This window comes from Chlorocebus sabaeus, chromosome 19 (genome assembly GCF_047675955.1).
Source record: "Chlorocebus sabaeus isolate Y175 chromosome 19, mChlSab1.0.hap1, whole genome shotgun sequence".
NCBI lineage: Eukaryota > Metazoa > Chordata > Mammalia > Primates > Cercopithecidae > Chlorocebus > Chlorocebus sabaeus.
In genome coordinates this window covers 30,014,620-30,026,713 of record NC_132922.1, presented here as the reverse complement: position 1 = coordinate 30,026,713, position 12,094 = coordinate 30,014,620, and the positions used below count along the sequence as shown (strand labels likewise).

The 12,094-nt window shown below is 49.9% G+C and overlaps 1 protein-coding gene across 1 annotated transcript in view; it reads left to right on the top strand.

The window, feature by feature from the left end:
* Window positions 1–12,094, top strand: part of PI4KA (phosphatidylinositol 4-kinase alpha) — a 143,049-nt gene that overhangs the window by 95,455 nt on the left and 35,500 nt on the right. The window contains exons 24-30 of the mRNA XM_007974934.3: window positions 1,610–1,680; window positions 1,761–1,885; window positions 3,044–3,125; window positions 3,423–3,506; window positions 4,794–4,883; window positions 7,420–7,539; window positions 10,750–10,842. Coding sequence (XP_007973125.3) covers window positions 1,610–1,680; window positions 1,761–1,885; window positions 3,044–3,125; window positions 3,423–3,506; window positions 4,794–4,883; window positions 7,420–7,539; window positions 10,750–10,842 — 665 coding nt within the window. The remainder of the gene's footprint in view (window positions 1–1,609; window positions 1,681–1,760; window positions 1,886–3,043; window positions 3,126–3,422; window positions 3,507–4,793; window positions 4,884–7,419; window positions 7,540–10,749; window positions 10,843–12,094) is intronic.

Below are 12,094 nucleotides of genomic sequence, written 5' to 3'. Positions count from 1 at the left end.
CTAATTTTTGTATTTTTAGTAGAGACGGGGTTTCACCATGTTGACCAGGCTGGTCTCAAACTCCTGACCTCGTGATTCACCCGCCTTGGCCTCTCAAAGTGCTGGGATTATGGGCGTAAGCCACCGTGCTTGGCCAACACTTTTTAAAAAGTAGAAAGAACGAGGAAAATAGAAAATTCTTGTGACAACCATAGTAACTACTGCAGGCAGAATTCACTCATGGATGCCAGAGTGAATGGGCAAAGTCTTAAAGAGAAACATGATCTCTGCATAACTTCAAAGTATCTTCCCCAAAATATCAATCGCTATGGTGGCTGCAATTCTCATCCACAAATTTCTTTCAGGTGGTAGCACTTAATTCCTTGGCTCTGAGTGTGGGCTGTCCTTAGTGACTTTCTTCTAAAGAATGGAGAAAGGGGACCGGGCATGGTGGCTCACACCTGTAATCTTAGCACCTTGGGAGGCTGAGGCAGAAGGATTGCTTGACCCAGGAGTTCGAGACCAGCCTGGGCTACATAGTGAGACCCCCAGTCTCTACAAAAATTTAAAAATTAGCTGGGCATGGTGTTGTAGATCTATAATCCCAGCCGCCAGGGAGGCTGAGGTGGGAGGATCCCTTGAGCCTGAGAGTTCAAGGTTGTAGCTGAGCTATGATCTCCCCATTACACTCCAGCCTGAGCAACAAAGTGAGACCCTGTCTCAAAAAAAATAGAAAAAGGGGAAAATGGTAACTCAAACCAAGTGGTCAAGGTTAGCTTCACCAGTAATAAGAGATACTGTTACCACATACCCCTTACGTGATGCAGAAAGAGCACATCCGGGCCAGGTGCGGTGGCACACGCCTGTAATCCCAGCACTTTGAAAGGCCAAGGCGGGCGGATCACGAGGTCAGGAGATCGAGACCATCTTGGCCAACATGGTGAAACTCTGTCTCTACTAAAAATACAAAAAATTAGCCAGGCATGGTGACAGGTGCCTGTAGTCCCAGCTACTCGGGAGACTAAGGCAGGAGAATGGTGTGAACCCAGGAGGTGGAGCTTGCAGTGAGCCAAAATCATGCCACTGCACTCCAGCCTGGGCAACACAGTGAGACTCGATCTCAAAACAAAAGAGCACATCCACTCTATGGAGTTCTCCCCCAAATCCTGTAACCCTGGTCTAATCGTGGGTAAGCATCAGACAAACCTAAATTAGGGGACATTCAACAAAATAACTGTTCTTCAAAAGTGTCAAAGTCACAAAAGACATTGACAGACTGAGGAGTCACCACATATTGGAGGGGAGTAGGAGACACAGAGATTAAATGCCATCTGGTGTCCTGGGTTGGATGCTGAAACAGAAGAGGGGCATGTGTGGGAGGCATGGAAAATCCAGACGAAGTCTGAAGTTTAGGTAATAGGATTATATCAATATCTGACTCAGTTTTGACACATCAGCCTGGTTACTGCAGATGTTAAAATCCAGGGAAGCTGGGTGAAGGGTATATGGGAGCTCTGTGCTGTCTTCGCCACTCTGTAAGTCTGAAATCATTTCAAAAGAAAATGATTGAAAGTTGCTAGTATTCTCTCTCTGTTGCTGCACCTTATCTGTGGAAACCTTCTTGTTTCAGGGATGATGCAGTGTGTGATTGCAGTCGCAGACAAAGTATTCGATGCCTTCCTGAACATGATGGCAGATAAAGTAAGCCTCTCCTGCATGAATGCGTCTGTCTGCTGGAGGCACCTGGGGCACTGCTGTACCTGTTTCTTTTGCATCTCTAGGCCAAGACCAAGGAAAACGAGGAGGAGCTGGAGCGGCACGCTCAGTTCCTGTTGGTGAACTTTAACCACATTCACAAGAGGATAAGGAGGGTGGCAGACAAGTATCTGTCTGGTCTGGTGGATAAGTAAGCTCATTTTCCTGCTAATGTTTTGTGTGTATGTTTATATACTTCTGTGATTTCAAATGCCGGGAAATATCATCCTTGTATTATTAGCCTAGGAAAAAATGGAGTCAGAATGAAAACTCTTAAGGCGATGCAGCCTCCCTCCAATGTCAGTGAGTTTGCTGCAGTGTCTGAATTTTGGTCCAGAAACTTCTGTTCATTCTGAGCTATTAATGTTACTTACAGCACGTTTACTGGGTGCCACATCACTGTGTCTCTCAATCCCACCCACCCTGGCAAGACCTGGTGTACCATCTTCTAGCCCAGGGCCCAGCCTGAGGTCCCCTGGTAGAATCAGTATCTTTGGGCTTCTCAGGAACAAAAGCCCACACAGCCCCTTCTCTGCTATACACTCTTTGTGCTGGGAGCCAAAACAGACCCTCTTGGGACATGTCCCCACACTGATGAGAACTCTAAGAGGTGGGCTGGGCCAGCTTCTCCAAGGTGAGAAGGCCAGAGGCAGCAAAACACCCACATGGAGGCTGCCTGCGGCTCCCCAGAGGTATCCAGCGGTTCTGGAGCCTGTTGCAGATGCTATGTGCCTAGTCCAGGCAGTGGCACCATCAAGGGTAGTCAGGAGCCAGCCAGGGGTCACGAAAACGAGTCCAGCACACACGTGGTGTGTGTCTGAGCTGGGCCTCCTGAGCAGTGGGCCACTGGTGGGTCACAGCTGTGCAGAGACACCTCTCTTTCAGCCCTGGGGCCATCAGAGCCCATGGCCTGTCTTACCCTGGGTATCAGGTAGATACTGCTGTTTTCTCCATTATGTGAGAAATAATGGAGAACCCTGGTCAGAAACTAAGAGGATTGCTTTGGGAAGTGAGGGCTGTCCTGGCCAGTGCATAACCAAGGCAGTTGGTGTCAGGTTTATAGCAGGTCACTTGGGACATGTCTGGCCTTAAGAAGTGGGTCTGGCAGGGGCCTGGGGAGCCTTTCTGACCAGGCCCTTGCTGCAGTGAGCCTGAGGAGGCAAGGCCTCGCGCTGCAAAGGCCTCCCGACCTCCCCCTTCAGCTGGCCTGTAGCAGGTATGGGCTCTGACTGGCAGCTGAGGGAGTTCCTAGAAGCAGACCTTCCTTGGAGGTTTGGCTCTTGGTCCTGAGAGCCGGCTCTTCGTGCAGGTTTCCCCACTTGCTCTGGAGCGGGACTGTGCTGAAGACCATGCTGGACATCCTGCAGACCCTGTCACTGTCCCTGAGCGCTGTGAGTGTCCCCAGAAGACCTAGGGCCCAAACACTACCAGCATTACCACCACCCCGCCGGCCCTGTCCGCCCTGTGTTGTGGCTTGCTTCTCTGACAATAAGCCTGAACCTAATTAATGCTACAGGTGTCGAGTTGGGGATGAGGGGGCCCAAATTCACCTGGTGTTTTGCAGTAAGTTGCATCAAGTATGGAGGCCTGTCACAGACAGACAGTTGGTGGGAAGGGGTGGCCCATGTGCTTGCTAGTGGCAACTTGGGGAAGGCAGTTTGCAAGACGGAGTCTCGCTGTACTTGCAGGATATTCACAAGGACCAGCCTTACTATGACATCCCCGACGCCCCCTACCGGATCACGGTTCCTGACACATACGAAGCCCGTGAGGTAGGCCTGACACGATCCCCTGCATTAAGGGCCATCTTTACCACAGTTCCCAGAATATGTCCACAAGGTGGTCATCCTGCATGAGCTCACCCAGTCCCCAGCAATTTGAGGTGTGGGTGGTACTGGCCACATCCCCCAGTGAGGAAACCAAGCCATTGCTAGGCCCCATCATGTGCAAGGAGAGCTGGCTGCCCCCAGGTTGCTCTATCTTCCAAGTCCTGCTCTCCCACCTCAGCCCTGTTGACTCAGCTGTGTTCTCGGTTTAGCTGCCAAAGAGGTCTTCAGCTACCAGCCAGTTTATAGCCTCAAGTCTGCATCGCACAAGCATGATTTTCAGGTGGACTTCACTTCTCTGAGGTGCACTGACATTTTATTATTGTGGTAATAGGGGAACATGCCTTTGACTTGTGCTATCCCATGGGGAAACTGGCAGAATAAATCACTCCAAAAGAGGAGGATGTACTGGTTCTCTCCTCTCCCCAACTCGGTCTCAGAGCCCTCACTGTGGCAAGACTGAAACTCAGCTCACAGCTCCTTCAGCCTGGGCTGAGTCATATCCTACCTCTGGACCTCCGTTCCAGACCAGCTGTCGATGGCGAGTTTCCCACAGAGTGGTGTGGCACCAAAGAGAATTTTGCCACCCAGAGCCTGCCCTTCCGTCCAGTCCCAGACCCAGGACACAAGTTGCACAGTGGCTCTGTGACATGTTACTCATGTAGATTCTGCCACAAACCTTGTGCCAGAATTACAGACCACAGTGTGTGTGGGCTTCCTGGCCCCAGGCGCCCTGAGGTTCAAACTTAGTGACTGTGCTAGTCTCTTGGGTTGCTGTAGCAAAAGACAATGGACTGGGCAGCTTTAAAGGATAGATATTTATTGTCTTACAGTTCTGAGGGCCGAAGTGTAAAATCAAAGTGTCCGCAGAACTGGTTTCTGCGGAGACCTCTCCTTAGCTTGTGAATGGCAGCCTTCTCCCTATGTCCTTACGTGTTCTTCCCTCTGTGCACACCCTCCTCGCTGCTCCAGTATTTCTATGGGTCCAGATTTCCCCTCCACACATGTAAGGAAGGATACTGTCCAGACTGGATCAGGACCTACCCTGTCGGCTTTTTAATTGAATCACCTCTTTAAAGCCCTGTCTCCAAATGAGTTCTGCTCTGAGGTACTGGTACCAGTTAAGGCGCAGCATAGGGATTTGGGGAGACACAGTTCAGCCCATGACAGTCACTACAGCAGCTCAGATGAAACGACTTTGGGTTGTTGAGAAGCAACTTCACCCTCTTCCAGAGCATTGTGAAGGACTTCGCTGCACGCTGTGGGATGATCCTGCAGGAGGCCATGAAGTGGGCACCTACCGTCACCAAGTCCCACCTGCAGGTACTTTCTTGAAACCGTCAAACTGCAATCTCCATAAGCTCCTTCAAGCTCCCCAAAAAGCTTTACAGAGACATGGATAACTCAGAATCCAAATAGCACTAGTGTGAATGGAGACCGAAAACATCAGTCTAGGGCCTGAGAATAATAGATGCCTCAGAGGCCGCTCTGTGTTAGGAGCGCCTGTGGGATGAGTGCTGGCCAGGGCACAAGGAGGGCATCTGACGGCTCATACCAAGTGAGGTGGCAGGACTGTGGCAGGACTTGGGAGCTGCTCACAAGAGAGCACGGGCTTGTGTGGTGGATGTGGGAGGCTTGCCAGATGGCAGCATCTCTAAGGGCCAAGTGCATTGCTGGCACCTATGCCCAAAGGCGGGGGCCTGACCGAGGCTGGTGGCGCAGAGGCAGAGTTGGGGACTTGTGTCCCAGTAAAGCTCCACATAAGCTGCACATGGAGGTGCATGGGAGTCTCAGACAAAAACACTGGCTTGGAAACTCAGATGACCACGAGGTAAACCATGTAATGCCACAGGGTGTGAGAGGAAATAATTGCCTCAAAAGGAATCAAAGATGAGAAAAATACCTCTAGAAGGAATCTGTGTTAGCAGAGAGTGGTTGTGCTGAGAGGAGCTGCTCATGAGGTTGACCTTGGCAGCACTTTAAAGATGAAACAAGTTCAAAAGTGTTTCTGGTTGTGGAATTCAGGAAGGATAGAGCAGCCAGCTCCAAGAGCCCTGGGAGCTGTGTGGAAGCGCGGTGGCAAGAAATGATTTCCCTTTGTTCATTTATAGCAAAAGGGCCTCAGGTCGCAAGGCTGTCTGTCGTCTGAAAAGGGGAGGCCCCCTCTGATGCCTAGAAAGTTTAAGTGGACAAAAAAAAGCAGCTGATAGAGCTTTTTACTGTCTCAGGCATGTCTGGCCTAAGAAGGAAATGGAAAATGAAAAGGCTTGAAGCAGTCTTGATTTTTCCACCAGGTGTCCCCTTGGCGTGCCCCTGGCCTGCCCTTTCATGTCCCCTGTAGTGCGTTTACTCCCCACCCTCCATGCCCAGCCTCAGCCTTCCCCAAATCTGCCCTCCCCTCCACCCACCAGAGTAGTCTGCTTTTAATAGGATAGCTGGTCAGTGTGCTTCCCTTTTAAACTTGATCATTAGTCACTCTTCATCACCATGGTGTCCAAGGATGGGTTTCTGGGGCTCCAGGAGTCCCCCAAAACCATTGAGACAATTCTGCATGTACATGCTCCTGTACATTCTTCTTAAGGAAATTAGTTGGTTCACGCCTGTAAACACCTTTGCGTGGTCCTGGAGGCCTTTCCCGCCTGGCCTGCATCTGGCCCAGGCTTGCCCCCACCCTCGAGACCCTTGTCGTTGGTACTTCTGCAGTGCTGAGCCCCCTGTGGTCCCCAGAGCAGGAGGCCTCCCTCATACCTCTGGGCTCTGCCAGGTATCCCATTGCCCAGCACCCTTCTCCCACTGGGTGGCCAGGTGGACACAGGTGTTCTTCGTTCCTGCTGTCCAGCTCACCCAGGCCGGGCTGCCAGGATACTGCAGTAGGAGAACCGAGGCTCCACACCACGCTACCTGTCTGTTGACCACAAGGCCAAGGCTTTGTGGCTTATTTGCCTTATTTACCACAGCAGATGCTCAGCAAGGATGTGCTGAAAGAATAAATGGCCCTCCCCCGTTGACGGTGCAACACCGCAGTGACTGCATGACTGCCGCTTGGGGAATTGGCCTCGTCCTCAGTCAGATGAGCAGTAGCTGATCAGAGAGGGGCTTTGACTTACTGACAGTCCCACAGCTAGTTAGGGAGGGGCAGACCCAGGAAGGAAACCCAGTGTTTGGTCCATTAGCCCACACCTTAATTTATAAAGTTTTATTTTCCTCTTTAAATGAAATAGCAAGGCCAGGCACAGTGGCTCATGCTGGTAATCCTGACATTTTGGGATGCTGAGGCGGGAGGATCACTTGAGCCCAGGAATTCAAGACCAACCTGAGCAATATAGTGAGACACCATCTCTACAAAAAATTACAAAATTAGCCAAGCTTGTTGGTGTGTCCCAGCTAATTGGGAAGCTGAGGCGGGAGGATAGCTTGAGCCTAAGAGGTCAAGGCTGCCATGAGCCATGATCATGCCACCACACTCCAGCCTGGGTGACAGAGCGAGAAGACCCTGCCTCTGAAAAATAACTGAAACCCGGGCCGGGCGCGGTGGCTCAAGCCTGTAATCCCAGCACTTTGGGAGGCCAAGACGGGCGGATCACGAGGTCAGGAGATCGAGACCATCCTGGCTAACACGGTGAAACCCCGTCTCTACTAAAAATACAAAAAACTAGCCGGGCGAGGTGGCGGGCGCCTGTAGTCCCAGCTACTCCGGAGGCTGAGGCAGGAGAATGGCGTAAACCCGGGAGGCGGAGCTTGCAGTGAGCTGAGATCCGGCCACTGCAGTCCAGCCCGGGCTACAGAGCAAGACTCCGTCTCAAAAAAAAAAAAAAAAAAAAAAAAATAACTGAAACCCTGTGTTTTTTTCCTATTTCAGGAATATCTGAACAAACATCAGAACTGGGTGTCAGGACTGTCCCAGCACACGGGACTGGCCATGGCCACTGAGAGCATCCTTCACTTTGCTGGCTACAACAAGCAGAATACAACTCTCGGGGTATGTGCGAACCTTCTGAAGAGCGGTGACCCTTAGACCATAGGAGCCACAGTGCAGGGGAAGGCCTAGAGCTCAGCTGTTGTTTTCATGACATGCACCGAGTACATGCAGGGTGCTGTGGATGTCTGTTGACAATGGTAGTCATTCAGGCCTCACCCTAGCCCAAAGAAGAGGTGGCCATTGAAATGAGTGTTTCCTTATTGTGCTTTTTTTTTTTTAATTTATGGATTTATGGGGATCAGTGCTTGATATGTCAATGATCAGTTTTTTATTTGAATGTCCCCATCCGAGAGGATGGAAACAGAGCTCTGCTGGACATGGGCAGTGCGATGCCACAGTTGCGCTTATCTGGAGCATGTACTGGACTCCTGAACAGTTCTGTTTTCTGCAGGTGCTGAACTGCACATGAATGCCTTCAGCTTCTTGTTCTGCTAGAGATTAATCTAGAGGACAGAGGGTTCACACAGCAATACTTTCTGAGTTAAATTAGAGCTTAGAGTTAAATAGGATTAAAGCAGGCAGTTCCACCTGGCCATGTGACTGGGGCTGGTCACAGAGATTCTGTTGGTTAATCTGAATCTAGAGCCTGGCCATGTGTTCTTCCAAACTCTCTCCAAGTGTGGGATGGGATATGTGGAGGTGCAGAGGCTGAGCACCCAGGAGGAAGGGTGACAGGCCTCCCCTGGGATACCAGCAGGAGAGAGGGGCCTGAGTGCCCTCTGGCCTTTCTGGGGCCTGAGGCTGTGCCGGAGAAGGCTGATGTCTTCTCGCCTTATTTTGCTATCAGGACACTTCCCTCGAGGTCACTGCACTATCTCTAAAGACACCAGCCTAGCAAACATGGTTGAGCTGGGTCCAGCCTGCACCTGCAAGGTCACCCGCCCCAGGCCTCCTACTCTGATGGGGCACCAGGTATCAGTGCGCTGATCTGGGTGTCTCTGCCACTGGGTGGCCACAGAGGCCAGAGGTGGAATGCATTGACTGTAAGTGTTTATGACAGTCATAAGCCTTTTCCTTTTTGGAGGTGGTAGGAGCAAAGCTTTATTACATAAAATAGAATATGTGTTCCCATTTGTAAGCCTCTTCTAGACTCTAACCAGCTGATTCGTGAAAGATCTGTTTTGCCTAAAGGATTTTGTTCTTTTTCCCCAGAAAATTCAATATAAGTTAGGTTTTCTCTAACTTATTTTTTTAAATTTTTAAACATTAGTTCTGGGGCTGGGCACAGTGGCTCATGCCTGTAATCCCAAGGCAGGCAGATCACGAGGTCAGGAGATTGAGACCAGCCCGGCCAACACGGTGAAACTCTGTCTCTACTAAAAATATAAAAAATTAGCTGGGCGTGGTGGCGGGCACCTGTAGTCCCAGCTGGGCAGGAGAATGGTGTGAATTTTTTTTTTGCCCCCCAAGACAGAGTCTTGCTCTGTCGCTCAGGCTGGAGTGCGGTGGTACGATCTCGGCTTACTACAACCTCCACCTCCCTGATTCAAGCAATTCTCCTGCCTCAGCCTCCTGAGTAGCTGGGACTGCAGGCGTGCGTCACCACGCCTGGCTCATTTTTGTATTTTTAGTAGAGACGGGGTTTCACCATGTTGGCCAGGCTGGTCTTGAACTTCTGACCTCAAGTGATCCGCCTGCCTCGGCCTCCCAAAGTGCTGGGATTACAGGCGTGAGCCACTGTGCCTGGGCCCCTACTGGCTATTTTGAAATGTACAAACGATGAATGTTAACTGGAATCACCCTACTGCTCTGTCAGGTTTTCCCTTTCTGTTGCTAAACAGGAAAGGGTTGTGCTCGAAATCCTAAGGTACCCTGCCCCTGGAAAGCACAGGGAGAGGGCAGCTTCCACCACCCCTGACTGACATGGCCCCTCACACAACATTCGGAGGGGAAGAGTGATCTCTGGAGGGCAGTTTCAGAAGCATGATTTCAGGCCGGTAGGACCAAAGAACCGAGTCAGCACTCCTCTGCAGGGCAGGGCACTCCTGCAGCAGCTCTTGGCAGTCACCTGCTGTTCTCTTGCCTGGTTCACTGGGCAGTGAGGAGCGATGGTGGAAGGGAGGGAGCTGGCCTGCACTGCCCACCAGGTGCTGTTTGCCATGCCAGGATGTTGTGTGTGTCATTACGTTGAACCTGTAACAACATTGTGAGAGGGCCACTCTTATGCCCACTTTACAGATGAGCACATTGAGGCTCAGAGACATTGACTTCCCAGGGTGTCACAGCTGATCAGTATCAGAGCCAAGCTCTAACTCAGTCCTGCTTGGTGCCAAAGACCACATTGTTTCCAGAAAATGTAAAGCAATTTTACATGATTTTTTTTTTTTAAATAAACCAGTTTAATAATTTCATGAGAAAAATCACATATTTTTGTTCTTGTTTGCATTTTGATGTTCCCCAACATCTATATTTTTTTCTCCTGGTCCTCTTTCTCCGCACCACATCCCCTCAAAAAAAAATCCCTCTAAACTCAAAACAGTTGAGAAGCTCACTTTCCCCATTAGTACTAATGCTAAAGGGAAATGCAAAAGGAGGTCCTTTTCAATGCACACTGTACTCTGCAGTGACCGTGGATGAACAGGAACTAAAAGGTGTGGGTTAGGAAGCCGGGTCACTGAGGCCCTGGGGCTGGGAGGCTGAGGCTGAAGCAGAGAGAGTGGCTGGAGGGGTGGAGGGGGTGGGTGGTAGTTTTCAAATATTTTTCTCCCATTCTGTGGGTTGCCTTTGTATTCAAGGTGTACCCTGTTCTGTCTCTTCCCATTAGACTGCGGAGCAGCCAGCAGATATTTAAGGGCCTGCTGGCCTTGGCTCTCCCCTTCAGCCCCTTTACAGTCTGTAAGTGACATTTGTAAGCTGCCCATACAACTCTCAAGGAGACGGCTGTGAATGCTTTCATGGCGTTTCCATCACAGGTGACAATTACTCTCACAATCTAGCGATTCTTTCTCTTGCAAAGGCCTACCAGTAGCAGAAACTACCTTTCAGAAACCTTTCTTCTGTAAATTTTTTTTTTAATTTCTTATGGAACATATCAAACTGCTCGGTATTCTAAAATATTTTGCTTTATTAACTTGCCAGCAGTGAAGATTTTTATTAATAGTAACCCCCAGATCCAAATGTGACTTCTTAATTGGGTTTAGGCTTAGCCATGGTAAACATGAGAAAAGGATAGTGTTGCCATAGTCTAAAATAATTGTTATTTGTCTGTAGGCAACTCAGCTAACCGAGCGCCCGGCCTGTGTGAAGAAAGACTACTCCAACTTCATGGCGTCCCTGAATTTGCGCAACCGCTACGCAGGCGAGGTACTTCTCTTCTCTTGTCCTTGCGTCCTAGGTCCTTTAAAGTGTCCTCTTGTTTTGATGCCTGTTGACTGCTTCCTAGTGGAAAATGAACAGAGGGTCCGGGTGATGTGGAATTCACACATTTTAGGAGGATTTAAAGGGCATATTTTACATTTTAGGAGGATCCTTTGCAGGGTCCAGCCCCGCAGGGTCGGTGGGTTTTTCTCCCTATGTGTGGAGACAAGAAATTGTAGAAATAAAGACACAAGACAAAGAAATAAAAGAAAAGGCAGCTGGGCCCAGGAGACTACTACCACCAAGGCGCGGAGACCAGTAGTGGCCCGAATGCCAGGCCCCGCTGTTATTTATTGGATACAAGACAAAGGGGCATGGTAAGGAGTGTGAGCCATCTCCAGTGATAGGTAAGGTCACGTGGGTCACGTGTCCATTGGACAGGGGGCCCTTCCCTGCCTGGCAACCAAGGCAGAGAGAGAGAGGGAGAAAGAGAGAGACACCTTACACCATTATTTCTGCATATCTGAGACTTTTAGTACTTTCATTAATTTTGCTACTGCTATCTAGAAGGCAGAGCCAGGTGCACGGGATGGAACATGAAGGCAGACTAGGAGCGTGACTGCTGAAGCACAGCATCACAGGGAGACAGTTAGACCTCCAGATAACTGCGGGTGGGCCTGACTGATGTCAGATCCTCCACAAGAGGTGGAGGAGTAGAGTCTTCTCTAAACTCCCCCGGGGAAAGGGGGACTCCCTTTCCCGGTCTGCTAAGTAGTGGGTGTTTTTCTAGGCACTGATGGCTACCGCTAGACCACGATCCGCTTGGCAACAGGCATCTTCCCAGGCGCTGACGTTACCACTAGACCAAGGAGCCCTCTGGTGGCCCTGTCCAGGCATAACAACTCTTGTCTTCTGGTCACTTCTCACTGTATTCCTTCAGCTCCTATCACTGTATGGCCTGGTTTCTCCTAGGTTACAATTGTAGAGCGAGGATTATTATAATATTGGAATAAAGAGTAATTGCTACAAAGTAATGATTAATGATATTCATATATAATCATATCTATGGTCTATATTTAGTGTAACTATTCTTATCTTACATATTTTATTATACTGGAACAGCTTGTGCCCTCGGTCTCTTGCCTCGGCACCTGGGTGGCTTGCCGCCTACAATCCTTGGCACATTCCAGAGTGTTTATGACAGTTACTTATTTTTTCCACAAGAGGGTAACTCTGTGCACACTCTGGCTACACGGAA